The 27,821-nt window shown below is 36.4% G+C and overlaps 4 protein-coding genes and 1 non-coding gene across 6 annotated transcripts; 2 read left to right on the top strand and 3 right to left on the bottom strand.

Moving 5' to 3' along the window:
* The first annotated feature begins 1,163 nt into the window (after positions 1-1,163).
* FUS3 (AP2/B3-like transcriptional factor family protein) lies at positions 1,164-4,780 on the top strand. Its single transcript, XM_086634292.1, has 6 exons — positions 1,164-1,782; positions 3,025-3,114; positions 3,787-3,887; positions 3,989-4,035; positions 4,148-4,224; positions 4,323-4,780. Exons 1-6 carry the CDS (start codon positions 1,438-1,440, stop codon positions 4,614-4,616), a joined length of 954 nt encoding a protein of 317 aa, XP_086490418.1. The 5' UTR covers positions 1,164-1,437; the 3' UTR covers positions 4,617-4,780.
* Positions 4,781-6,359: 1,579 nt separating this feature from the next.
* LOC147542403 (Glycosyltransferase family 29 (sialyltransferase) family protein) lies at positions 6,360-11,795 on the bottom strand. Of its 2 annotated transcripts, none has more exons than XM_086634953.1 (12): positions 11,464-11,795; positions 11,275-11,351; positions 10,536-10,625; positions 10,259-10,336; positions 9,969-10,069; positions 9,401-9,593; positions 9,217-9,307; positions 9,075-9,139; positions 8,334-8,488; positions 8,172-8,253; positions 7,608-7,717; positions 6,360-6,907 (listed from the first exon to the last, which is right to left on the bottom strand). In XM_086634953.1, the coding sequence occupies exons 1-12, from the start codon at positions 11,549-11,551 to the stop codon at positions 6,718-6,720; spliced, it is 1,320 nt and encodes a 439-aa protein (XP_086491079.1). In that variant the 5' UTR covers positions 11,552-11,795; the 3' UTR covers positions 6,360-6,717. The 2 variants fall into 2 exon arrangements, with proteins under 2 accessions (XP_086491079.1, XP_086491078.1); XM_086634952.1 differs by having other exon boundaries at positions 6,360-6,910; positions 11,464-11,743.
* On the top strand, positions 11,788-11,860 carry TRNAK-CUU (transfer RNA lysine (anticodon CUU)). Its single transcript has one exon. It is a non-coding gene; the product is annotated as a tRNA-Lys (tRNA).
* A 3,193-nt stretch (positions 11,861-15,053) lies between these two features.
* Positions 15,054-18,016, bottom strand: LOC147542401 (uncharacterized). The gene is made up of 8 exons (XM_086634291.1): positions 17,147-18,016; positions 16,841-17,020; positions 16,566-16,631; positions 16,409-16,477; positions 16,054-16,137; positions 15,741-15,941; positions 15,393-15,494; positions 15,054-15,316 (listed from the first exon to the last, which is right to left on the bottom strand). The coding sequence occupies exons 1-7, from the start codon at positions 17,654-17,656 to the stop codon at positions 15,405-15,407; spliced, it is 1,200 nt and encodes a 399-aa protein (XP_086490417.1). The 5' UTR covers positions 17,657-18,016; the 3' UTR covers positions 15,054-15,316; positions 15,393-15,404.
* Positions 18,017-19,655: 1,639 nt separating this feature from the next.
* LOC147542400 (mitochondrial phosphate carrier protein 3, mitochondrial-like) lies at positions 19,656-26,984 on the bottom strand. Its single transcript, XM_086634290.1, has 6 exons — positions 26,559-26,984; positions 25,405-25,766; positions 25,264-25,307; positions 24,045-24,259; positions 23,814-23,938; positions 19,656-20,044 (listed from the first exon to the last, which is right to left on the bottom strand). The coding sequence occupies exons 1-6, from the start codon at positions 26,838-26,840 to the stop codon at positions 19,966-19,968; spliced, it is 1,107 nt and encodes a 368-aa protein (XP_086490416.1). The 5' UTR covers positions 26,841-26,984; the 3' UTR covers positions 19,656-19,965.
* Positions 26,985-27,821: the final 837 nt, after the last annotated feature.

The raw sequence follows: 27,821 nt of genomic DNA, 5'->3' as shown, positions 1-27,821 counted from the left end.
AAAAAAAAGAAATTAGTTTATAAAGTCAGACGAAAGTCTAATATATTAGGTTGCAACCAAAAAGTCACTTCTCGGGCCAATAGGTAAATGGCGTTATCACATTGTTGTTTAATGTCAAACACACAATATCATAGGACTCGACATATTTTGAAAGATGCGATATGCAACCATATTTGTGTTCGATAAGTGAAATTTGTGGCTCGTATAACTGTTTAATACACAAACGACAAATTTTAAAAAGTAAGAAAAAAAAAAAACGATAGTCATATTTTTGTGAATTAATGGCAGCATTAGTATAATATAAAGTACGTCTTGTTAAATGGACATTGCGTCTAAGAGCATCTCCAATGGGACACTCAAACTCTAAAACTTAGAGTGTCGCTTAAGATTTATTGGGATTTAATGAGACACTATACTAGACACTCTATGGTGATGTAGAACATTTGTTAGAGCATCTCCAATGGGACGCTCAAACTTTAAAACTTAAAGTGTCACTTAAGATTTATAGAGATTTTATTAAAAAATCTTCCCCAATGGAACACTCTGCTGACACTCTATGATGATGTGGAACATTTATTTTTTTAGTGTCTCTACACTGACACTTAGGAAAGAGAATCTTCATTGACACTTAACAACTAAACCTTAAGAGTATTTAAGAGCCGTAGATATCTTTCAGACGATAGTTATTGAACTTCTTCATTTCAGGATGTAATACATTCATGATACAACCATGTCATATAATGACTCTTCACTCTATAGATATAGAAAAGAAAAAGAAAGAAAAGACTTTTTGGATCTTTTGGCCAATCCGGTTGGTAAGAAGAGGGTCGGAGTTAGATAGTTATTTTACTCCCAAAACAGGTAATCAAAGTTTCTTCCCGCGAAACTAAGAAAGAAAGGGGTTGATATAAAAGGGCGGTTTTCTTGTTTCCTGTTTTCAAATTCAAAAACCGCTGCTCTATTTCCAATTTTCCATCTTCTCTTTCTCTCTCTAAAAATTTCGAAACCCTAAACGCCATTAGTAGTTCTCCAGAGCTTTTCTAACACCTGGAACCCTAATCTCACAAGATTTCAGCAACCAATTTTGACATCTGTTCATCATTCTGTGGTCAAAACCCCTATCTTTTTCTCTATCCCTCAAAACTAAAAACCCTAATTTCTCCGCCGAAGATTATAAAACTCTCACCCCAACGGCCAATCGTAGTAAAAAACAAAACACCAAAAAGCAGAAATGAATGCATTTTTTACAAATGTCATTGAATTCAGAGGGTGGAATCACCTTCAAAAAATTTTCCCCTTTCTTTCCGTCACCACCATTTCGCTATTGCCGTGCGTCGATCAGTCGATTTCACCACCACCACCACTACCCACCGCCATCATCATCATCAGGAGTACCAGAGGAAGAAAGGGTTTCAGGAAATCGAGGCGTTTCGGAAAATGGCAGGTGTTCCTTCCAAACTGAACTTTGTCACTTTAATGGGAGACAACAAAGACGAAGACGAGTCAGATCGGATCGGACCGATTCGTCACCTTGTTACTGCTGAGTTTCGTGGTGCTACTAGTTTTTGTGGAACCAATCGGAAGAAACGTATGGCTAGGCAACGACGAATCACTGTTAACTCTTTCCCTTTTGTCGATTCTCCTCCACCGATCCCGATTCCGATTCCTACTGTTCCTGCTTCTTCTTCATCTTCTTCTTCTTCTTCTTCGATCTCACACGTGCAACCCAGTACGATCGTTCCACCCTTGCCTTCTTTGATGAACCCACTTCAACCCTTCCCTGTAATCCTCTCTTTCTCTCTCTCTCTAGAATTTTATTCTCTCTCTATTGAATGATAAATTTGGATTTTTCTTTGGCAGGTACTTTTTGATTTATTCTGATACTCTGTTTTTGTTAGTCTTTAATGGGTTTATAGATTCAAGTCTTGATTTTGGTTTTTAGTGAAGATAAAGATGAATGTTTTTTCCATTGGAAGATCTGAATTTCCCATGAAACTGTGTTCTATATGATTAGTCTTTTATGGATTATAGACATAAATCTTGACTGTCCTGTTTAGTTTCTTCTATACTAATAGATTGAATCTAGGTAAGTTCTATGATTGGGTAGCTTGTGATAATGCTTGATTTTGATCTGTTTCTTTTTTATCACTTTTGTGTTACTGTGAGCTAGTAGAAATCCGATTTAAGTGTAAGATCTGAAGTTTTTTGAAATGTGTTTGATGATTTTAGATATCTTTTTTTGTTCTATTCCATTGTGGTTGATATATCTAGCAGAATTATATCACTTTTCCTTTATAGTCTTGTTTTGATTTTCGTCAATTTTTGAAGTCTCGACGATTGTGAAGTTTCTGAAAACAGAATTTGAAGAGTGATGTTTCCTTAGGTCGGACCTTGTTAAGACGTTAGCGAGGATCTAATATTGTGTTTTTGATCCAGAAACAAATAGCTTTGGAAACCTTTCATTTAATCCTTCATATTTGTTCTTTTGCTCATAAACAATGTGCAAATCCGCGGTCTAGTTTTGAGCATCTTTATACACGTTGTGCTTTACTATGTGTGTATTAGGTAAAGCTGGGGAATCATCGATGTTCATCCGGACGCTTTGAATTCCACAGAGAAAAGAGCAAAGCGACAACTTCTCCTGACATAGTTGTCGTTTCCCTATTTTGTCGACGAATGGGTTCCTTTTTTGCTGAAACTTTGTCGTGTTGTAAGCGTAATTTTTAGTTCCAAATTGGGTATGTTGTTGATTATTGTAGTTAACGGGCTGTTATTAAGCAATCAACATAGATTTTGTTTCATTATTCGAACTTGTCTTAATCTTGAAGGAGAGGGTGGAATAGTACCTCACAGATATTGCTATTTGATGTGAAATTAGTGGCGGGGGATGTTTCTGAATTATGTGCTGGCTATTTGTGTTTCAAAATGTATTTCCTCGGATTGAATTTTGTCACCTTGATTGAAGTTTTCTGTAGTCTGATTTGAATGTGAGTTAGATAATGTCTAATACTCTTATTTTTGTAGGAAACTGAAACAAGGAGGTTGAGATTTCTTCTTCAAAAGGAACTTAGGCATAGCGACGTTAGTTCTCTCGGGAGAATAGTACTTCCAAAGGTTTGCATTTAAGCTTCCATAGTTTAAACATCTAGCTATTGAACTGATACTGTTGCTTTTGCCGGAGAAACTACTAGTCGTTTCCGAGTGTAAGTGTTAGTCCCATATTGGTTGTGGAAGGGGGAGGTTGTCACTTTATAAGTGTGAGGGAGGGCATCACCTCTTGAGCTAGCTTTTGGGGTGAGAGAGACTCAAGACCACATGGTGCAAGAAAAACCCAAAGACTACACCCTCAAATGGGTATCAGAGTTCAAGTTTCCCGAAGTCTTTCGGATCCCATTGGACCCATGATAGTCTTCCAAGTCCAATGTGTGAAGGGAAAGATTGTTTCCGTTGGTCGCACATTGGTTGTCGGAGGGGGTGGTGATCACTTTATAAGTGTGAGGGAAAACCTCACCTTTTGACCTAGTTTTTGGGGTGATATAGGCCGAAGACCACTTGGGGGCAAGGAAAGGCCGAACACACCCACACTGAGTATCACACACATCATGATTATGGCATTCTCTTGGCCGTTGTCATTTATGATATTTTAACATTGACGATGAATTCATGGTAGTTTGGTACTGTATATTGTAAACCCATTTATCTTAATTACAATAATATGAACCTATTCCATGACTATATATCCATTTAGTCTTCGAACCTTGGTAATGTGGGTTTTTTGGCTTCCAGAAAGCGGCAGAAGCTTTCCTTCCTAGACTTAGTATCAAGGAAGGTATTTTTATCAACATGGATGATATGAATGGCATGCGAGTTTGGAATTTCAAGTACAGGTTTGAGTTCATTCACTTCACTACATTACGCATGAATCAATTTATTAACTAACATACATGGTTATATTCAAAGTTGTTTCATCCATCTGTTCTATTTTCAGATTTTGGCCTAACAACAATAGCCGGATGTATATCTTAGAGAACACCGGTGGGCTCACTGTCATATCTAACTATCTTTAGAAAAAACACTCCATTGTTCAAATTGCTTATTGTTGTTAGAAAAATGGGATCATCAATCGTTCTTGTCTTGAATTTCGCAGGAGAGTTTGTTAAATGTCATGACTTGCACACTGGAGACTACATGATGTTGTATATAGATGATCAAAGCCAGAAATATGTAAATTGTGTTATTTGATTTCTATAGTCTTCGTGCTCATATTTTATTCTGAATCGGCAACTAATTATAGGATTTCTTTTTCTATCGCCGCCTCACAGATAATTCGAGCTAGAAAGGCAACCGATCAAGATATATTTTCCGATTATAGTGGGAATGGGTTATCTGAAAGCAAAATTCAACTTATTCCCGATTCCGAAGTAAATAAATCAAGCTACTATTATGTGAATTACCCGACAACGGAGGAGATGGGGATGTCATACTTTTACGAAGACACCATTCCAGATCACTTTCCGCTAGAGGTTTCAGGTACAACATTTCCAAATATTGAAAACTTGGAACCAGTGACAGGCTTTGGATCCGTTGAGAATCTCTCTCTTGACGACTTCCCTTGACGGGTTTCAGCGCTCTTTTGTTGTTAAATTAATAGTTAAGACATAATATGAGCACCACTATAAAGGTGACTTCTTCATGATGTCAGACTGGTATGTTATATAATATATGTATATCCAACTTATCATCGTCTGTCTTTGATAAAAGTTAGTAATTTAGACATAAATCTATCTAAATTCTCTATATTGCATTTTTCAAGTTCACATGTCATTACTAAAATCATCATCTATATATGTGGCGTTCGATGCGTTTAGTCACTTGCATTGGTCTGTAAGTTTCTCTCTGCTTTCATGTGCCTTCGTCGGACCCAGAAGTCTCTGTAAGTTAAAATGTTTTGCTGTTGAAGAAGTGATATAGAGTTCTTGAATTTTATATAAACTTTCCATTTTTATAGGACACACTCTCCGTTTGCATTCACAACCTAGATCGTTTTTTACCTTCATACAATCACTTCTCCTACACATAAACATTTTGCTCAAAACTTTCTATCGATAAGATGATTACTAGAGCCAGTTGAACTAAATCGAAAACATGCCTCTGACTTAAATGTTGCCTTTTGATACTCATCTAGCAATATTTTATAAGGGCGACTCTTAGTCTTACGGTTACCTACGCCTAACCGAGACTAAGTCAAAATGTGTACATTTGCTAGTGATGATGAATAAGTCAACTTAAACAATCTCGTGGGTTTAAAAAATTATAGCATTTGGGTCTAGGAATGATTCCTTCCACAATTACCCAGTCGAGGTTTTCTACTATTGAACGAGTTGCTTGAACTGCTTACACAGACAATGAACTTGTGTAGTCCACCTGTAAACATGTTATAAATCTCTCCTGGTTTTCGAACACTTCCTCTCTTTAGAACCTCACGACCACATCCAATTTTTTTGAAATTTTAGTCCACGCCTGGGCTCGTATAAAGCATAAAATGTTCCATAGTCAGTAACAAAGTTTATTTTTTCAGGCCTAATACCATAGTTCAATCATCCAAAACCGAATTTTGAAAAAATTTAGTGAGCTATAACCTTTTCGAGTTTTTATAAGAAATTTCACCGATCTCGAAATTCCATGAAATTTAGACAGTTCATGTTAAACTTCATTTTAATCAATATTCGTTGTTTATCCATGGAATTTTATTTTTCAAAGCTGAATTCCATAGTTCAGTCTGTTCAGACATTCAAACAGGTATTTTCCAAAAAGTCGTAGTATTTGTTTTGTTTTGAAATAAATTTTGCAGATCTCGAAGTCTCATGTAAAGTAACGTTCATATCAGACAAATCAATATACGACAAATCAATATACTATATCAGACAAATCAAGGATATCGGCAAGAAGTTTGAGAATATCCAATTCACATATACAGCACGCACTCAGAATACCCAAGCGAACAAACTGGCAAAATGGTCATGGAAGATGAATAGAACTAAATTCTGGAAGTACATTCCCAATTTTCTGTCTGATATGCATTGTAACTATGCGCTTTGTGAATTAAATGCGATGTATCTTTCAACAAAAAAAAGTAACGTTCATATCAATATGAGACCAAAGATTTTCATTTATCATAGGCACATAAGCATCATTTGACACATTTTGTAATTGGACCTCTATTTCAAACTTTTCTTTGTAGTCATAATGAGTCTACTCTTTTTCAGCCCATTAATACAAGGACCCAATTCAGCTCCATTTTTTATATATTGAAAAACAAGCATAAATCTGAATTAGGAAATTTCGTATTTGAAAAATATAAAAATAAACACAACCTTAGAGCTATTATTTGCTGAATTTCAAATCAAATGTTAAAATTTCCAAAACAAAAAACAAAGAATAAGCACAACAGTTAAATAAAGAACGATCAACTTCTTTTTTTTCAACTTCTTTCTAGGTTACATCGACCTTCGCCTTTTCTTTTGTTCAATCAAATCTTAAATTACCCCCATGATAGAAACTACCTTTGTTAGAGCACTTGGTGCTAAAAGCACAATTGGGGCACCAAAATTTCGGACTGGCGAGACGAAAGGATTTTTTTTATAGCAAAACTCCAATTGTCTCCGAGCCTTGTCGTCAATTGGTGAAAGAGAACCATGAAATTTTCCGACTATAGAGCTAAGGAACTGTGCAAAGCATTCCATGGCCAGAGCTATGCTCCAAAGGGTATAAGGTTGCACCTTTGACATACTTTTGATGATCTTTAGCTGCTTTTCTGAGATCAGTAAGCTTCATTGTGTTTCCCTTGTGTTGCTTCTTTACTATAGAACAAGCCCTCAATGGTCCATCCATCCCTGCTCCTATCCTCCTTCTCAACATTGAAAACAACAAAATGAAAAAACTTTCAGTATATGGAGATATTGTTGATGTTAGCTCCACATTGATTGTGGGAGAGGGTGGACGTCACTCTGAAGTGTGAGGAAAAATCTTACATCTCTTTAGCTAGCTTTCAAGGTGAGATAGGCCCAAGACCACATTGGGGCAAGTAAGGCACCCACGAATGGTACCGCAGCCCAGGTTTAACCAAACTCTTGGCTCCCACGACGAGGGGAAGATAGTCTTTCAAGTCCAATGTGTGAACCGAAAGATTGTTAGTGTTAGTCCCACAATAATTTTCAAGTGTGAGGAAAAGCCGCACCTCTTGAACTAGCTTTTGGGATGAGATAGGCCCAAGACCATTTCAGGGAAATAAGGCCCAAGACCACTTTGAGGCAAATAAGGCCCATGGACCACACCCATAGATACTCATTTTTTGTTCAACTAATACTTCAGAAAGAATGGAATGAATGGACTGTTAAAATGTTTTTAGGTTAATGTCGGCGGGTTTTATGGATCACCAATGTAATGACTGGATTCTGGCTCAGTGGCTCAAGACCAGCAAGGCAAACTATAAGAACCACAATGGAGGTGGAGTTGACTATTTCTATTTCGATTCTACTCAAACGAATGGTTTAAATTGCATAAATGAAAGAAGATAAAGATAACTAGAGTAAGAATTAGATATTTACCTCAACAGTTTCTCTGCTGCAATTCTTGCGGCATTGATTGTACTGCGGCTAGGTAACCACTTTACTACACGGTTTGGATCCGCCCGCATAGGGGAATGAATTTTGACAAGCTTTTCAAAAAGAAGGAAAAGTTATTAGATACAATCTCATAACTAAGACATACTAACAATCTCAAGAGTTGAAGAGAGAATGGATTCATGTCAATGAAGATAGGAAGAAGCTGCAGTTCATATGGCCCCTACAGAAAGGAGAGCAAGCCATGAATATATACAGGTCTTTGCCGAGTAAATCTCCTAGGCAAAACCTTGTCTTGACCAAATATGTTGATCAACTCATCCATCTTATCTAGAAGGTCAACCGGCTCTAACGATCTTCTTTTCAACAAAAAAATTAGCTGCAAGCCGCAACTAATCTAAGACTCTACAGTCTAAAGAATCTAGATATGTGCTAGTGTTATGGTATCCAGCTACTGCACCAGATTGGCAAAGTAACAACTTTAATCAGTATCGAGGTTCATTTTCCTTGTCTCCGAAATTTTAGAGAGGATTTCTTAACAATACTTACTCCCAAACATTCCATCATCTGGTAGTATGCCCTGCCGTGAAGAGGGGTATGCCCCTGCCGAGATTCAGAGAAGTATCTGGTCCTGCAGCAAAGCAATACTCTCTCAATATAAGTATCATTATCATAGTTGCAGCATGAACATACTCAGAAAGCATTATTTACCATTCTTCGTAACCAGGATCAACTGTAAAACCGTACATATCAACACTGTCACACATAGACAATGCAAATTCAAGAGCCTTGAGTCCTGTCCCTTTTGCAGCTGACCCAAATGATGCACCTAACATGAGATATACCGGATTATCAATTGGGATTTCCTGCAGAGAACCATCTTCAAAATTGTAAACCAGAGAAGTGGTAAAGAGGGTGGTGATTTAAGTGGAATCTCAAACTACTGACAAGAACTAAAGAAACAAAATACGGAGTTTTTTGCTCCCTTAATGTAGCAAACTTTTTCAAAATTGAAACCAGTAGTAACAAATAAAAGCAAGAAACGTAAGTTGAACACAATAAGACGCACAGTTGGAAAACTCATTTTAGAGATGTCAGCACATTATTTGCATGAGCAGAACATACATGACTTTCATCGGAAAGCAAATGTTATTATCCACATCCTTTTTCGTAATTGGAACCCAAGTATATAAAGCAACTCAGACTGATAAGTCATGGAGTAAGATTCAAGTTAGACTACTTCAGTTAACTTGATAGAGTGGTTCTGGATCATCCTGTCGGGTAGTATCATGTTTCTAAAATCCAAATCTGGAAGTAAAGGAGTGTATTAAGCTTCTGAAACGAAATTACCGGAAGCAGTGTCATGTAGCTAAATACATCCATGGCAACAATATGTCCTACAGGAAACAAAGTATTGACACTGATGCAAATGGAGAAAAATAAAATACAAACCCGAATCATTTTGCTCATGATGTCATGAATTGTGGTTTTAACGATCAAAACTTCCTTCCGATTTTCTGTACAATACAAATCTTTAGCATTCTTCCAACTACAATTTACGTGAACTTCAAATTTTATTGAATGGTGCTCGTACCATCCAACTCCACAACTTTATCTAGAGCCTTGGCAGATCCCCTATTAAGAAGGCGGAAGGTACTCTTCCGGCCCACGAACTCGGTGTAGTTCTGCAGTTTTATAAAAATGATAAGAAAAACAATTCACAAAGGAAAGATAAGAAAAACAGTTTTATTTGATTCAACCACAAGTGACAGCAAGACCTGGATAGGAGCGCCATTTTCTCTTATTACAGCATCATAACCATCTATTTCCTTCCCAAACTTTGTCTTCAGAAGATCACCTGAGTTACCAATAACAGCACATCGACCAATTTGCCTTGGAACAAATGGTGGTCTTTCAGGGAGAACTAGTGCAAGCTTCTCCATGCAGAGAGTCTTATTCTCACAGTGGTTTCTGCAGAGGTTTAAATTTTAAAATCAACGATGGCCATGAGTTTCAACAGAGAGACAGAGACTATATTAAACTCTAATTAAATTTCGCAACACATTGTGATTTTGTGAGAAATGACATTCTAGGGTATCAACTTTTGGAAGGATTTTCATTTCTTACCAATCAATCCATCAGACCTCTCACAACGGAAGGTTCAAAAACATACAGGAAGCATTTGCAATAGAACTCCCAGATAAAAAGATACTTCTTTTTTAAACTTAAATAAGATTCATTTGCTCATCATTTTCATCATATTTTTTATTTTATTTTTCCCGTAAACAGATTATCTTACCCTATTGAAGACTTATTTATTAGCAGGTACAGATAAAATATGCTTACAGATTGACACCCTTATTGATCCTGCGCCAGGCGTAGTCCTCCCATCCATTTGGCAAGGCATCAATGAACTCCTTGGTCAATATAGTGGTGCTATTCCTCACCTGCATAATTTAACCAGTAACTGTGAAGTACTACTAGGAAGTCTGCCGAAGTAACAAAATGAAGAAAGCGCAACCATGAATCCATGAGAACCCCATCTTGCTAACATATAAAGACAGTACTTTATATAGAGATTTTGGTGCATAAAATTAATTGAATAAGTCACAGCAACGTGAGAATAGCAAACTTACCTGCTCCCATGTAGCCACGGCTTCACAAAGATTAAAATCGTAAAATAATCCTTCCAGCTCTCCTGATTTAGGATCTTTCTGTTTACATATTTGCATTTCAAACACAACAGTTAACAAAGAAATCCAACGATCTATTATAAATTATTAGAGTATGTAGTAGTATGAACAATAATACATTGGGATTTCAAGGATAACCATAACTAGAAAGCCATGATCTAGAATATACTACGATAATATTACAAGTGAAGATTTGGAATATATACGAGAAAAAACCTACCCATTTAGGAATGGTGTCTCTTGGAAATTGGATTGTAACTTGGCAATAATCTCCTCCAGTCCGAGCTTCCAGACCTAAACCATTTGCACTCTGCACAAACAAAATAACGAAGGCAATACATCAAAATGTGAACAGATAAAATTTTGTGTACTAGAACTGTTCGACCAAGCTGCACTGTTTTATTCTCATGAGGTTCGGCCAGCATTACGAAGTTATGTTCCGCCTACCTCTGTTGGATCCTATGATCCTATCAACTAGTTGGATCAATGAGAAGATCATTTACTACAATGTCTATGTTTAATTCTCTAACAAACTTCAGCCATGATATCGATTTAAATCAATGTTTCCAATCAACAATAAGACCTACATACGATTTAAAACTTCCCCGTTTATCCCCCAGACTCCAACTGAGTAGATTCGATGTCCTCTATGAGAACCTCAATTCTAACTACTTTCCGAAGGTGATGCTAAAACAAGTCGTGAAGTTCAATTTCTAGGTTTCATATTTGAAACTATACCACCAAATTTATCTTATTGCCATTTTGTATCACATTATCACTAAAAATCAGTTCCTTGAACAGTTCAAATTGCACAAATAAAAAATTTCTACGACAATCAAACTTATACAAAAAAAAAGAAAAAATCATAACGACATGGAAGTGATCTAAGCTGCCTAAAATGAATTCAAACTAGAAACACAGTTTCATAAGTCAATTAGCTCAAATTTTAGTTAACTCACCACGCACTTTTCGAAATCTCTCTTTAAGGAGATCAATGCATTGATATCTTCATCGGAAACCCTAGATGTGTTGTCATCTGTAGATCAAACCAAGGAAGAATGAATTTGAAATCAGATCATGTAAAGAAGAAGTTGAAAAGGAAGAATGAGATGAGAGAGAGAGATAGAGATCTATCTAATATGACTTACAGAAATTGGATACTCCAGTTATGTAAATGAAAATTGCAGTGAAACCAGATAATAAAGCAGTTACTAAACCTAACCGCAATAACTTCATCTAAAGAAGAAAGCCGAAACCAATATTTTGTATAGAGAGAGAGAGTGTCTGTTCTGTTCCTATAGAAATCTAGAGAGAGAAAGAAAGAGTGTTTGGTTTCGATTGAAATCTAGAGAGAGATAGAGAAGATCTTCTTCTTCTTTTTCTTCTTCAAGTAGAGAGTTTTTTTAGAGAAATCAAATTGAATCACCTGAATTTAGGACAATTTATTAAACTGTGAAATAATAACAACAAAAGCCCGTCTAGCTCAGTTGGTAGAGCGCAAGGCTCTTAACCTTGTGGTCGTGGGTTCGAGCCCCACGGTGGGCGAATTATTTGAAATTTTAAATACACTCATCTTTTTTGTTATGTACACTCACTTTTTCTTTTTTGACAGGGGTTTCCGAGAGTTATCATAGTCATTATGGTCATCGGGTAGATTTTGAGGACAAAGTAATTGGAGAACTACCAAACAAACTCCTTTAGGTTACACAACCGCACAAGGTAGAGGCAGTGACGTGGCTGAGATTTTGGGGGCCTGATGCCATATTTTAACCGGAGCCTTCATAGAAAATGAGAACAATTTTTTTTACATGCAACATATTAGATAAATATTGAAACAATTTAATTAAAAAGAATATTATAGTGACAAAAAAATATTTATATAAAAGTATCAACACATGCAATGATTGTAATGCCAATAAGAATATGTTAAATATATTTGATGTAATTAAATATATCCACGAACACAATTTAACTGAAAATTTAAAAGACACAATTATATAAATTAAAGAAGTATTCGTATAAGCGAAAATCCGAATTCAACAACAAATACTAATATCTTTTGCATAAGAAACTAGTTGCATAAGAAATTAATTGGAAGACAAAGAAAATATACACATTTAGAAAGAAAAAAAAAGACATATAAGCCTATTGCGTTTTAGTAGCTAAGATGGAGAGAAAACAAAGAAAAACAGAGAGATGATCAAAGAGAAATAGAGGAAGAGTAAGAGAGAAGAAATGAAAATGATAGAGACGAAGAAAAATAAAAATATAAACAAGCAACAAAAGAAAGAGATAAGAGATGCCTTTAAAATAAAGATTAGACCATAAAATCATAAGACTATTGGTCTTATACGTTAGGGTGGAGAGCTCTTAAATATTTGAATCCTATATAAAATATTTAAAAAAAGTATATGTTTTGTTGCGAGTGTAGGGCCTCAAACACTGGACCTTTTGCGCACTTGGCAAGGTTAGATACTAACTGGGCTGCTAACTCTTTTGTTGTATTGAACAACATTTAACTTTATATCTAGACAACCATAACAGTATTAAAAATGGGGCCCTAGAAAGAGGGGGGCCGATGCGACGGCACCGGTTGCACCCCCTCTTCCACGCCCCTGGGTAGAGGAGAACTGCTCTATACAAGGTGTGATATAGCGTCGCAATGTATTATAGTTGGTTGTTTAGTTCCTTCTCCAAACAAGAACTCTTAAATTTTGCAGATGCTGATGAGTATATAATATGAAGAATTGAATAAGCCCTACAATTGTCATCAAGACGTCTTGGACTCTAAATGCTAGCTTATGGGGCCTGGAAGCCCATTTATTTCTACATCTACTTCAATAAAAACCCTTTATAACAATATAACACAAACCGATAAATGATAGATTTCAACGTCAATCGAGTATTAAACTTGTGACCTCCAGACTTTGGAACAGATGCACACCCAATAAAGTCAATAATTGTTTGCAAGTGTATACACTACAGAAACTAAAAAGATAATGCTTCAAACTCTTTTCAGATATCATGCGATGGATTGTGATTATGTAAAATCAGTAGTTATAACATAGATCACGGGTAACGCCTATTTTTCATTTAGATAAATACTACATTGGGTGAACTTTGAAATTTTACTAACTTCAATTTTATTGAGTAATAACATGTATAGTTCTTCTATTATAAAAAAACCATTTTCTAAAAAGAACCTTGGATGAAGTTCGTGAATAAAACAAGAGAAGCAAGTGAAGGTGTCCCAATCAAATTGGACAAGGAAACAAAGACAATAGTAAGTTAAAGTTCAACTAGAATTATAAAGTTCATGTTAGACAAAACATATGGTACAAACTACTTTCTTCCCATCCTTTCACAATGGAAGGTAGGAGCAGGGGCGTGGGTGAGGGGGTGCGAGCGGTGCGACGGCACCGGGCCCCCCTCTCCCTAAGGGTCCATTTATGGAAAATTTATAGAGGGATAACTTTATAGACATTTGAAACCCACTTTAAGAGATATAAACGAGATAGCTCAACTGGTCTGTTGCTGGGAACTAGCCTTAGGCTACGGAGGTCGCGGGTTCAAAACTAGTGAGGGAATTCCAATTTTTTTTTTTTTTTTTTGTGTTTTTTATAGCATGGACCTGATGTTATTTTCTTTATAGGCACTTTAAGGCCCAATGTTATTTTTTCTTGTAGGCAGACCTGATTTAGGATTAATGGTTGGTAGTCTAATATTATTTTTTTGTTGGTCGCTACGAGAGGTTTTTAAGTAAGGGGCCCCGATTAAAATTTCGCACCGGGCCCCTAAACTCTCAGCCACGCAACTGGGTAGGAGGAAACAAATCTTGAAAAAGATGTATATAGTCTAATCTAAGGTCAAACACTTGACCAAGATGGGTTCCATATAACACCTATCTAATCTTTATGATTGTCATTTCTTTTCTTTTGGAATTGCTTGAGGAAGTGAGGTGGTTAGGATATTTATGTCTTCTTTATTTCTTACTTCTTAGGTGGTTCAAGATTTAATATACCAAAGGTCTTCTTATGAATCTAGTAATTCACTTAACTAAGTAAAATCAAATACTTGGAGGTGATGCAGATAATTCTTTACATTGTGGTAGAACTTATCAAGTTGATCTTCGCTACTTCTTCTTTATATGCTTTTGAATAAATAAAAATTAAGAAAACGAGTATGTAACAGATGAAGTCCCATTTTGTTTTCTGTATAGCACATGGCAGATTTTATACATGACTTGGAACTTGGGTATACAATCGGTATGCATTTCATTCTCTGTATAGCACATGGCGAATATTATACATGACTTGGAACTTGGGTATACAACCGTACCTACTTATTTCAGATTTTCATGAATTCTACCTTGTGTATGTTGATCCAATAGCTCGACAAATTGCAGGCTGTCTTAAACGGTGCCCAAGTCTTTGCCATGCGCCCATGCCTCTCTCATGTAAAAATAACCTGTCTAAGTTCGGACAACCCGTCCAATTATAATCATCTGCGAATCTGCGACAGTACCATGGTATATAATTCTATATGCCTTGTATGTCTAGTTGTAAAATAATATCCGAGTATTATATGTTATTACCACCTTATATGTTTATTTCATTCTTATAATATACCCATTTTTCTATACCCACCCATTTTATAGAGAGATGCACATGAAACCACCCAACCAGAGTGAGTGCGCAGCAAACTCCATAGCTCCATATAGAAATTACATATAACAAAATGCATAAATTATATGATGCTTATTTTATTTTATTTTGCTCCAAGACACATTACAATTCAAAGATAACCACCACAAGGTAATTGAAATTTTGTAGTCAGATTCCAACAAGCTAGTACTAAATGTTATCTCTCACTATCTCTTAATTACACATTTCTCATATTCAAACAAAGAAACCTCAAACTCCATATCTATATAGCCTTGGGTGGTTACTTTTCTATCATTTCTTCTGCTTCTACTTCTACTTCTGCTGCTGCCAAGAAAATCTGGAACACAGAAAGCATAAAAGTCAAGAAACCTACTTAAATTGGGTATTTAATGTATGTTTGAGAGAGAGCTTACCACATTGATTGATTACTCCAAAAAACACATATTGGTGGCCCCTAGTTGATTAATGAACCTTTGTCTCTGGTATCCCATATGCCATAAAAGATCTTCATTTCCCTGAAAATGATTTTAGGTTTTTAGATGATTCTTTTTCATCTTTTGTGATATTTTTATATCAACAGTTTCTTGGCTCGAAAAAGTGGTCCAACCACAGCCACACAGTTGATGCGGTTGGCCTAGATTGGCCAGGCATCTTAGAGATAGAGAAGATGTTGGCTAATCTGGGTCGACTACATCAGCCGTCGGGCTGTGGTAGGACCACTTTTTTGGGCCAAAAATCATTTTTTTGCTTTGTAGTAGTACCTGGTTGTGTGTAAAGTAGTCACTAGGTCTTTGTTCTTGTTGAAGTGACAAGGAAACTGATGAACTGTTGTCTAGCAGAGGGATGTTGTTTTTTGTTGAAGAGAAACTAGATGTATTATTATCAACAAAAGCTGTCGATATGATGGCATTAGACTGTTCTTGAAAAGATGAAACTTGTGATCCCAAAATACTAAGTTTCTCCTGTTCCATGTTTCAGACATGCACATTCAGAACCCATCAGCTCCATAAATATAAGAAACTATAACCATAAAGAAAGATGATCAAGTGAGGTTCGTAGTTTTTTTTTTCCTACCTCTGGTTCAACCAAGAAGCCATCTGAATCCAACCCAAAGCCATAAAACATTGGATTCACATAAGCAAGCTTCATAGATAGCATCTATAAGTAAAAGGGAATCAAATTTCAAAAGTTAATGCTTGATCATATCAGAGAGAATGAAAATAGATCGTCTGCCTACTTGATCCCCTACTTGAACGTATAAGACAAGGGGAAATACATGGAAAATGACCATATTACCCTCAAATTATTTCCCCCTCGGCTCTTGTCTTATTATTTAGACGGTGAAGTGAGGGGTAAGTAGGCGGACAACCTAGCATCGTTGTATCAGAAAAGGAAGAACACTTCATTCATCATTTTCTATCACATATACCTCAACTTGAAGTTGCAAAGACTGAACATAATTGATTATCTCATCCAGCATAAGGGCTTTGCTACCCACCTACATATATACATATTATATCAGATTCAACCCATGAGACTACCATCGTGAAAGTATTTTCTAGATTACATATGGTTTCATAGATTACCTTATCACACCCAGGGACAAGATCTTGCAGTACCTTCAACCTCTCACTAATTTTTTCTCTTCTCACCTGTTAAATAGCTTCCAGTATATGTGAGATGATACAACCAAAAGAGGAAAGAACATAAGTGAAATGATATGGAAATTACAAACTTGGGTTCTTTTCTGTTTTTGGTGAGTCACTTGGTACAAACTATTCCTTAAATCTTGCTTGGTTTTCATAGATATAGTTTTATTAATGAAATCAAGTGTTTGCTCGGAGTGGAACTGTTATAGTACCCTTTCTGCTAGGCTATGACTATCTGTTGCCTGACCTCTCCTTGCTCTCACATGAACATAATCAGTAGTATTTTGTGGATCTTTCTTGACTTTTGAGTGATTCTTCTTCTTATCAGCTTTGCAGGAGCCACCCAGATTGATTTTCCTTTGTTTCTTGGTTGCTTTAGCTCTCTTTTCATCCTAACAGAGTCATGAGTCATGAAAACAAACACCATATTCATCAAGATATGAGAAAATAACAAATACCCACAACCAAAATTCTGAAAAGATCATAATCATCACTTCAAAAAAACAGGATATTGTTACCTGTTTGGACTGATGAAGAGTAGAGTTCATGCAAGATTCATTTTTGTTCTTCCTCTTCTTTCCCATTGATGTAGTAGTACTGATCTTTTCTTGAATACCAATTACTTGATCACTACCTTCAAAATCCACTGGAAGTGATGGAGATTCTAGAGTAATCATTGTCTTTTCACTCAAACTAGGTTCACTAATAATCTCTTGAGGACTATTAACAACAGTGGAAGAAGAAGAAGAATCAACTGATGGAATATGTTGAAGATAATCAGATTGAGGTAAAGGAAAAAGGATTGGGTTGCTATTGTTAATGATATCTCCTCTTTCAGCCAATGAATCAGACATCTTAAATACACAGTTTGACATAAAAAGTGAGTCAAGATGAAAAGGTTGGTATTGGTGTGTGAAAGCTGCCATTTTGAGAGCACAATTAAGAAGAAGTAACAAGAGGGAGAATTGTAGAGAGAGAAAGTAGCATTTGAGAAAGTGGGTTTGTATGACAAATAACAGGCTAGGCATATATAGGAAGATTAAAGGAGAGAGAAAGTAGAAAGATAGAGGGCACTAAAGGCTATAAACTTACAAAAAAAAAAAAAATGCATGCATCTTCTTCCATATTGACTGGTCTTCTTCATTTTTAATCTCTTTCTCTGTCTTCAAAATTCAAAACATACACAGCAATCGAGATGAATAATTGAAAGGGTGGGGGTTTACTGAAAAAATCTCATTTCATTTATGATTTCTCCACCAGCATTTCTTTCAGAGGTAAAAACATTCCACAAAATTTAATGTCACACCAGAACCCTGTTTTTTACCTCTAAAACTTTCAAACTTCAAAGGGCTGGTTCTTGCTTCTTGGGTTTGGACTCTGTGACTTGTAAGGGTGACTTTCAGACTTCAAAAGCATCAAATGGTACCTGCAGAAGCAAACAACTCTCTCTCTCTCTCTCTCTCTCTCTCTTCTTTATGGTGGGAGCTTCTGACAGTATCTTTATCATTTACTTCTACTATAACGTACTGTCCTATCACTGAAACCTGACCTCTGAGTAGGTTTGTCAGCTCTTGGACTACTCTCATAACAACTATTCAATTCTCTGGATCCTTATATGCATAGAGAGAGAGAGAGAGAGAGAGAGAGAGAGAGAGAGACCAAGATTCTCACTCTTCTCTTCATCTCCCCTCTTCCCATGGTTCAAGATAGAGATACTGTCTCCACAGTAACCACTTTTATCATTATAATCAGCACCACAAGTTTTACCTCAAAATGACACCCAACAGAATTGAAGTGGAATTATCTAAACTTATAGACACTAAATGAGGAACCATAAAGATGATAGTTAAGAATACAGTTTACATTAGACTATTAATAGTTAAATTGTTTTTTTTTAATTGTCGTGCCTCAAACCCTTGACTTCTAGAGGGGAAGACAAACCTCTTATCAATCCTATCAAGGGTTGTTGGTTTAATAGTTCAATTGTTGCTAAGCTCAAATTTACAGTTTATGGTGAATTTTGGAAGGCCTTTGACATATATCAAACACAAAGTTTCAAGTTTTTTATAATGTTCTACCTAGGGGTGGGAAGTGGCCAGTAGAGCCCGTTCCAGCGAAAGCCAAAGGAAAGTGAACTACCCGAAGCCCGAGACCCCGTGTTCTTTAGCGTAATATGTAAGGAATAACTTAACTCTTGAGCAAGGAATGAAACTTCCCGAAGTTTCACCGAAATTTCGCGAAACGTTTCCTAAAATGAGATTAGGTGCACGAAATAACACTTGCAACTATTTCCTGCATAGTTTCCACCGACATGATCGAAATTTCCACCGAAGTTGTGGGAAATATCGAAATTTCCACCGACATGATGGAAATTTCGACTGACATAGTAGAAGTCTAGCAAAAAAATCAGAGAAACTAATACTAGAAAAATATCAATTTCTTCGTCTTTTTCATCTTCATTTCTCTTAGATCTTTTTTGATTTTTATGTTATGTTTTCCATGGTTTTTAAATCTATTTGAATGATTTACGACTTGACTTAACTGCCTAAATTGATTTTATCTCAGTAACACGTCTAATATAACTGTGTAATTGACGATACCTTCTCAAACTAACATAGTTTGCTAATTATTATTAGTAAGAATGTTATATTTTGGGTGTTATAGCCAAAAAATTATTCAATTTACCCCCGGAAGTAACTGTGTAATTGTTAATACTCCCTCAAACTAATAGATAATGTTTAACATCATTTTTATGCTTTATTATGGTTTAATAATCTTGTTATACATGATTGCATCATATTTCTATCATTTCTGTAGATTTCTAAGATTTCCACACTGACCGAAACATTTCTACGAAACGTTTCCACTTTTGGACCGGCCGAAATTTCCACCGAAACCGAAATTTCATTCCTTGCTCTTGAGGTCTTCTAGGAAAAACACAGAATCAGAGTATTAACAGCTATACGGATGAGATAGAGAAGTAAAAACAAATCAGTTGGTTTAGATCAACAAAATGCACACAAGATTGGACAGTAAAACAACAGCACCATTTGTTCATTATTTTAGATTTCTCGAAATATCGATATAACTTATGCTTACTTTGTTCAAAAAGGGATTAGGATCAAAACTATTCTTCAATGAATAAAAAATAGCAGCAAAAATCAAAATAAACTTAAAATCCTCGCAGTTTGTATAATTAAGAATGCAACTAAGCATCACCTGGTGAGCAGATTATTGAACGGGCCTCTTATCCGCGTGTTGTGTTATTAGCCTCTAAGAAAATCAGGGTTCGTCTTTTGCTCGCGGAACCGTAAGAACATTCAACTTTTTCTGATCATTAGGCTGCTACAGAACTTGCAATAGGAAGTATAGGGGTAGGAGTAGCAGGAGAGGAAGAAACACCACCTGTGGTTGGTCTGTGTAGTGTAGCAAAAAAAAACACAAATTGATGTTAGATACAGGATAAAACAGGAATAGTAATTAGTGATATTGATGTAGATTGTTGCGGAAGCGTAAAAGTAATGGAATCCACCATTGTTATTAAACTAAACTAATGAAATAAAGCTGATGAAATAACGATAAAAGCAATAAAACGATAAACTTGATTAATAATAAACGATAAACTTGATTAATAATAAACTTCATTCATAATATTCTCTGATCTGAATAACAAGGACAGACCTGACTTCCTTTTATAGGAACTTAGAAACTTCTAGATAGACTCAAATTAGGATTCCTAAATATCAAAGATACTCAAATATAGAAACTTCTAAACTTAGACTTAGTAGGAAATACTAAAACATGGAAACTCCTAAACTCTAACCCTAATGGACTTGGCCATGAGGCCCTCTAACTAGTTCGGCCGTGAGGCCCGTCTTGATAGTCTCCATCATACTCCCCGACCGAGAACGAACTTGCCCTCAAGTGAGATTCAACAATGCAATCCTTAATTCCCACTTCGAACGAACGGTGCATTGGAGTCGAAGGACACCCACTTGGATGAAATCACTAGCTTCAATCTCATAGTGCAAAGAATCTTGAAAAAATAAATGTAGGAAAGAAACTTCCAACAAATTGCAACATCTCCCATCATCTTTTAATTTGATGAAGAAGACTACAAACACCACATAATATTTTATGGAAAAATCAACCTTGAATTTCTTAATCCACTTCAGCACTTTCTCTATTACTTCCCGCCTAAGAATAACTTGAATTAACTTCCCACGCTCATCTTCGTGACGCTTATAAACCAAAACTTCATCATAAATTGTCAAGTTTGGAACCACCTTAGCCAATACATCACCAAAATTCAGTTTTGTAGTAGAAGTATTTCGGGAAGCAAGAACCAGTGTCCTATTAACTTCTTCCTTGAATGAAAAGACTCGAGTAGGTGAAACCCCATCAAGGGACATTGTATCGAAGATGTGATCGATATATTTCAATTGGTTCCATGAATAAAACCTAAAAGTTGTAATAAGTTCACGATAATGAGGAGGTAACACCAATGATGACACAATTTGATGTTGAAGAATTTTGTGATTCGAAACAACAAATTCTTCTCCCGTAATTTTATACGGATCAAATAAATCGTCGGAGCTTATGGTATCCAATTGGATCTCTTCTTCTTTATTAGTCTCGTCGAATTTTTCTTCCTTCTTGGAAATTAGTTTTTCTGACCGATTTTCAACTACAACACGATTGAAGTATGTATGTTGTCTTGGGCGATATTTGACATTCCAATAATCCTTTGAATCTAGGTTCATTTCAACACCGACCCCGAATACTGTGTCTCCATCTTCCATTGCTCCCATTAATTTGTTAGCCATGAAAACTATGGTAACTTCCAGATGCGTCGATTTTGATCTGATTGCTACCAACTTTTCTTCACTCTCTCCACGGTTATCCAAGCGTTGCACACGCTTACGCGATAGGTGGGCGTGAATTTCCCTTGGACTAGCCTTAGCTTTGAATATATGAATTTGCTTCAAAATAACATCCCAATATGAAACAAACATTACTGTACCAGAACTCAGTTGTGACTCAATCTGGGTTTGTAATACTTTTAACTCATCAACTTTGCCACCTTCTATTGTTATAACCTCACAAGAGTGTTCAAATTCACCTGCATCGGGTAGCCATTTCGTCCATATACCCACTAATTTATATTCATTAATGACATGATTGTATCCAAATCGATAAATGGGGTCGAGACCATGTGTTTTTCCTCCTTCCATCAATAACGGTGGAGTAGGCAATGGTGATTCTTCTCGAGTACTGATATTGGATAAACGAATAACATGGTCAATCATAGAACCATATAAATCGAAGTCAATAAAACAAATCAAACCATTAATGGAATTTGTTATTATATCAGCATGACATGTCATTGTGGTATATATGGTGTGAATGGAAGCTGACGTTTTTCTTTCTTCTTCTACTTCTTTTCCTGTGTATCTTTCAATCAAATCACCTGTCAATATTTTAGATTGCCCTTTTGGTGGTCGAACCCGGATAAAGAGACTAGGGTTTCGTGATTTTGATCGGGTAAGAGGGAAATCAATAAAATTTCTATCTTTTTGTATCATAGAATTCCACTGTTTGTAGACGAGTTTGAAACGAGTGAGTGATTTAACTAGTAATCTGGTAAGTATCTCGGGCACTACTACATCGCCATCAATAACGATATCACTAATAATATTAGAAGGAGGGTTTGAAATAACAATACCTCTGTTGTTTTTCTTCTTTCGCTTCTTGAATTTGATGTTGTTGTTGTTGATGATGATAGAACTGAGACTAAATTTAACAGGAAAAGAAAAAGATGTCACCTTCATGTTGGGCTTCCTTGATTTCTTTGAGTCAGTTGAGGGTTTAACTGTAACAAGACATTTTGAAGGAGTGGAATTATGTTTTCGATTGCCTTTTTCTGTGGGTTTCTTGGATTCATGGGTTTCACTATTGGCTGGGAAAGCAATAAAAGATTGAGAACCTGATTCAGAACCAGAATCATCTTCAGAAGAAGGTTTAAAATTTTTTGGTGGAACAGTTACCTTATTTTTCTCTCTAGTCGATGTCGAGTTTTCTTCAAGCAGAACAAGGATGACAAGTTTCTTATGCCAAACAAACTCATAAGTATTATTACGACTTCTACGTACGGCATCAACATCGAGAATCCAAGGTTGTCCTAGGATGAGATGACAGTTCTCCATGTCAACAACGTCACAACAGAGAGTCGCGGTAGTAAGAACCGATGGAGAACGTAAATATGCATTGTTGGTGAACCGATAAATCGCTTTTGTCAGAAATCCAATCGAGTTTATACGGACAAGGGTGGTCGTAAGTAGGAAGACCGAGTGCTTTGACGAGGCGAAGTGATATCATGTTTTCTTCGCTACCGTTGTCAATAATAAAGTCACACACCTTATTGTTGATGGTGAGTCTTGATTTGAAAACGTTATGTCCTTCCGCAGGATTCAGAGGTTTTGGAAGAAGGGATGAAGAATGGTGGAGAGATGAAGTCGTGGTGAAGGGTTGAGAAAAAAATTTCTCGTTTTTTGTATCAAGATTTTGCGGGCTCATGATACCAGCTGATGTAGATTGTTGCGGAAGCGTAAAAGTAATGGAATCCACCATTGTTATTAAACTAAACTAATGAAATAAAGCTGATGAAATAACGATAAAAGCGATAAAACGATAAACTTGATTAATAATAAACTTGATTCATAATATTCTCTGATCTGAATAACAAGGACAAACCTGACTTCCTTTTATAGGAACTTAGAAACTTCTAGATAGACTCAAATTAGGATTCCTAAATATCAAAGATACTCAAATATAGAAACTTCTAAACCTAGACTTAGTAGGAAATACTAAAACATGGAAACTCCTAAACTCTAACCCTAATGGACTTGGCCATGAGGCCCCCTAACTAGTTCGACCGTGAGGCCCGTCTTGATGGTCTCCATCCGATATTTTTTCTTGGTTTTGACACCATTATATTTTGTCATTAGAAGAAAATATTCATATTGGGCTAGAAAAACTAATGACTTTTTTGTGGCTGAAATCGAGTACCTCCTAAGCAACACTGTGTACGAAGGGTTGAACATTTTCTATTTAGCAAACCATGAATAAGACAAACAGAAAAACAAGATAACGGATCGAGGCTTGGTAATAGAAAAGAAAACTCACAAGCCAACGAAAACTTTGAAAGCATCATAAATACCCCACTGAGCTCCAGTAAGAGTTCCAATCATGACAATACGAAGAGGAAGGCCACGAGTAAACAGACCCATTAATCCCATTTTCTTAACAGCCTGCAGAACAAACATGAAAACATGTCAAAAGACCAGATGATGAGGAGAAAAAAATTAAGACAGAACATGACTGAACTATGCACTATTGGAGAACAAGGCGACTCACATCGCCCATGGTAGCTCCCTTGGCATTGTTGAGGAATGAAACAAGATTGTCAGCTGGATGAGAAACTATTGCACAGAAGACACCGGCAACATATCCACCAGCAAAGCTAACACCAAGCTGTAGAGATTTAGTGCATTGTTCCTTCGGCATAGGAATTGCATACTTGTACAGCATCTCAACAATGGTCTCAAAGGATGCAAATTTCATCATAGTATCTGTAAAATACATTGCCGATAAATATCACCACAAGCAAAAAAATAGTAATATCGAGACAAGTCCCTTTTTCTTGTCAAGAACTACAAATATGTAAATCTTTACTGGATAACATTTTACACCGGAGTTGATCCTGTTTGAGGGTTATCTGCCTGTGTGCCTACCCTGGTTTACTGTGCAGCCAAGGCATTCACATAGATGCAAATATTTAGAGTTGCATGCCATATTGATTGCATTGCATTGATCAAGAACAGAATCAAATGGTGGTGGTGTCATACGTTAAACATAAGCATTTACGTTTGTTGGAATTGGTTATACCCATAAATTAATCTCACCAAAATTATGTACTCTGTTTCAGCTTGGTTTGGTAACCTAAGGTTTTATGAAAGAAGACTAATGACTATTATAACGTTATCATATTGGACAACTTAAGGAGTGGATATTTTCTTATGGTGGATTCTTGGAGTGAGAGTCAATTCGGCCAACAGGCAATATAGTCCCGCTAAAGATATAAATCTACCATCATTTATCAAAACAATAGCTCTGAGTACATATCAAACTAATAAACACTAGTGATGATTTATCAAGAGGTTCAATGAAATATCGGGTAATCTAGGTTATACCTCATTGGCATAAGGTACATCAGCAAAAAAATATAAATAGGAGATACTAGCTTAAGAAACAACAACACAAAAGCATTAAGAAAATATTTAAGCTAATGATAAGCCACGAAGGCTTTCCAGTAGGCACTAGCTACTTTGTTGATCATTTTCCTCCGTTCTTTTTTTACAACTATACTTTTACGTGATTTTCAGAACATGTAAACCACAATATGTTATAAATCGGGACATAACAAATATCAAATGGGAAATTTCAAAGGCACACCCCCTGTAAGTGTTAAAGGAGACTCCCACAAGGCAAATATGAGCCGGAGTGTCATGGAAGGGGCACCTTTAACAATTAAGGGGGGCACATTTGAGACTTCCCATGCAATGTTTCTTCTTACATGGAATCTGACGTCCCCAAAGAGGAACAAGCCCCTTGTATAACCTGCAAAAATTTTGAGGCCATCAGACAGACATTTCATTAAGTCCTAAAATGCTATAATTACGACATGAAAAACAAACAAATAGTATGTGAACCATACCCAGCATAACCTTCAGATTTGACGAACTTGGGCAACCCATCCGACAACCCTCTTGCAAAACCAGGCTGAGTTTGAACCCGAACCTTTACTGCCTCCATGGGGCAGAGGGCAACATCAGCAATCACTTCAGCTGACGCAGAACCAGCAAGGTAAATCAAGGTCTTGTACTTGGTTGCATACTCAGGACCAGCAATGTCGGAGTAATACTTCTTAAAGAACTCATAGAACCCAAATTTACAAGCACCCTGAGCACTATAACCAAGCAAAGTAGGCACCCAACCCCTAAAGAAACCTCTAACTCCTTGCTCTTTGAGCAAAACCCCGAATCCAGATGAAATGCTTTGATATTTAGTAGGATCAATCTGGAAACAGCCTAAACCATATGAAATAGCCACCAACAACTAGATGATATAAATCACAAAACAATAACTAAACCAAGGAGTACTTCATAAGCATTTTTCATGGAAACTAGTCGCAGGACGAGACGTCACAAAAAAAAAATCTATACAAGAATCTTTAACAATATGCACACCATTTCAAGATATAATACTCAACCTATACCTAATGGTCCCACATCCCTTGGGATAGTGTCTGAGCCTAGGCTATAGGTGTATGCTCAAGCTTAGTAATTGTCGAAGCCTCCAAGTGGGGAACAAAATCTCATACCACGATGGTGGTGGCACGCGAGGACAAAATCGAGCTTTGTGATTCTGGTCTTCGGGCCTTCCTTGCCCTGAAGAGAAGTCTTAGGCCTGTTTCACCCCAGAATCTAGTTGAAGAGGTGAGGGTTTCGCTCACACTGATAAAGTGACCATCACTCCCTCCCACAACCAATGTGGGACTAACACCAACAATTGAGTCCACAAACTCGCTGCCTACTATGACGGGTAGGGTGAATCTTGTGTCTTCGCCAATGTCGAGGCCTTTTGGATAGGGCTAATGGTAATGGAGCCTTGGGCGGGAAACTCAGTTCCGGTTGGGCTTAGGTCTAGGTGTCAAATGCGAGAAAAACATTGAATACTGCTAAGGTGGCTTGGGGCAAACACAAAATCGATCAAAAACAGAAATCAGAAAACAACAACAGAAGCGTAAAACTGAGGCAAACAAAAAATCGATCAAAACCTATAGAAGAAATTGAGTTTAAAGAATCAGACCTGCATATTGCATTTAACAAGATCTAAAGGAGTAACAGTCATATGAGTAAGACCGCAACTAGCAATTCCACCGGCAGTACAAGCAGCGTAGAAAGTTGAAGAATACATTTCGATCTTACCAGACTCACTTGGAGATTGGACGACGAAGTTCTTCCTCTGAACTTCATTTGAAGACAATTGCGTTGATGAAGATGAAAAATGATTCTCAAATTCGAAGTTCGAATTTGAATAAGATGTTGAGTAAAGGAATATTGGAATGAGAGATGGTCGAGAAATTTCCATTACTAGGGTTTCAAGTTGTGTTATAGAGAGAGAGAAGAAGAGATTCTAAATGACGATGAACTTTTTCTCTCGCTCTTCTCCAATTTTGGTGGTAAAAGTAGTTCCCAACTCCCGCCTTTTTCTTCGCCTAATTTATACGGAGTCGGGTAGACGAAAAGGGTACTCGATATTTTATACTAGGCTAATTCTGTTTTGGCTCCTAAAGATGACCAACTCATCAAAATGGACCCCCAGATGAAACCAACTTCAAAAATGGACCTCTAACTAGCTATTTTGTCAGATTTTTCGGATGGTGTGTAATTTTAGTTCCATTTTTACCCTTTTTATTTTTGACAGATTTTATGTTTTGTCAATAGCGAGAAACAATAGAGATAAACCATCTATTCATCTTTATCCACAACTATCTTAGCATCTTCATTTTGCATTATTCTCTCCTCTACCATCATCTTCATCCCTACCACGTTATCTTTTTCTTTTTGTGATTTTTTTTCTAACTAAAGAGTTAGATCTATTTTTGAGGACAAAATCCCAAAATCAAGTTTGTTTGGTTAGAGAGGAGTTCAAATGAAAATGGAATTAAAACTTAGTTTTTATCGGACACTAATGTTCACATCCTGTCTTTTGCTTTCTAAATATTAATACTTCTCTTTAATTTATCTCCCGCACCATCTCAACAACTAACTTTTTAAATAAAAGTGAATATTTCGGGTTTTAAGTGGAACTCAACATTTTTAACTGCTTCACTAAACCAATCACTGAACTTCATCTTCCCCATTTAATATGGGGCTTCCAAATTCTATTTCAACAAGTAAATTTACTGAGCAATGATTTGAAGAGATTGAACTGTGGAAATCACTTGTTTAGTGCAATTTGGGTTAAAGTTTGATTTGGGGGAAAATACATTGTATGGGATGTCAAAAGATAGCGTATTTAGAGACTGAACTTTAAAGTTGGAACGCAAGAATCAACAAATTAATCTCA

Source organism: Eschscholzia californica, unplaced genomic scaffold, assembly GCF_041429995.1.
Source record: "Eschscholzia californica isolate CP2 unplaced genomic scaffold, dmEscCali1.0.p SCAF_4, whole genome shotgun sequence".
Taxonomy (NCBI): Eukaryota; Viridiplantae; Streptophyta; class Magnoliopsida; order Ranunculales; family Papaveraceae; genus Eschscholzia; species Eschscholzia californica.
The sequence above is the reverse complement of the archived record's forward strand: the minus strand, read 5'-3'. Positions and strand labels throughout refer to the sequence as shown.

Coding starts and splice junctions, on each gene's coding strand:
- LOC147542400 (XM_086634290.1), bottom strand. CDS start 26,840: ATGGAAATTTCTCGACCATCTCTCATTCCAATATTCCTTTACTCAACA. Junction 25,308..25,404: donor AAATCTGAAGGTTATGCTGG/GTATGGTTCACA, acceptor AAATTTTTGCAG/GTTATACAAGGGGCTTGTTC. Junction 20,045..23,813: donor TTCAAAGTTTTCGTTGGCTT/GTGAGTTTTCTT, acceptor TACACTACACAG/ACCAACCACAGGTGGTGTTT.
- LOC147542401 (XM_086634291.1), bottom strand. CDS start 17,656: ATGCCTAGCCTGTTATTTGTCATACAAACCCACTTTCTCAAATGCTAC. Junction 16,478..16,565: donor TTGTCCCTGGGTGTGATAAG/GTAATCTATGAA, acceptor GTATATATGTAG/GTGGGTAGCAAAGCCCTTAT. Junction 15,495..15,740: donor ACTACTTTACACACAACCAG/GTACTACTACAA, acceptor AATCATTTTCAG/GGAAATGAAGATCTTTTATG.
- LOC147542403 (XM_086634952.1), bottom strand. CDS start 11,551: ATGAAGTTATTGCGGTTAGGTTTAGTAACTGCTTTATTATCTGGTTTC. Junction 11,352..11,463: donor AACTGGAGTATCCAATTTCT/GTAAGTCATATT, acceptor TTTGATCTACAG/ATGACAACACATCTAGGGTT. Junction 8,254..8,333: donor GATCCTGGTTACGAAGAATG/GTAAATAATGCT, acceptor GCTTTGCTGCAG/GACCAGATACTTCTCTGAAT.
- FUS3 (XM_086634292.1), top strand. CDS start 1,438: ATGGCAGGTGTTCCTTCCAAACTGAACTTTGTCACTTTAATGGGAGAC. Junction 1,783..3,024: donor ACCCACTTCAACCCTTCCCT/GTAATCCTCTCT, acceptor TTATTTTTGTAG/GAAACTGAAACAAGGAGGTT. Junction 4,225..4,322: donor ATGATCAAAGCCAGAAATAT/GTAAATTGTGTT, acceptor GCCGCCTCACAG/ATAATTCGAGCTAGAAAGGC.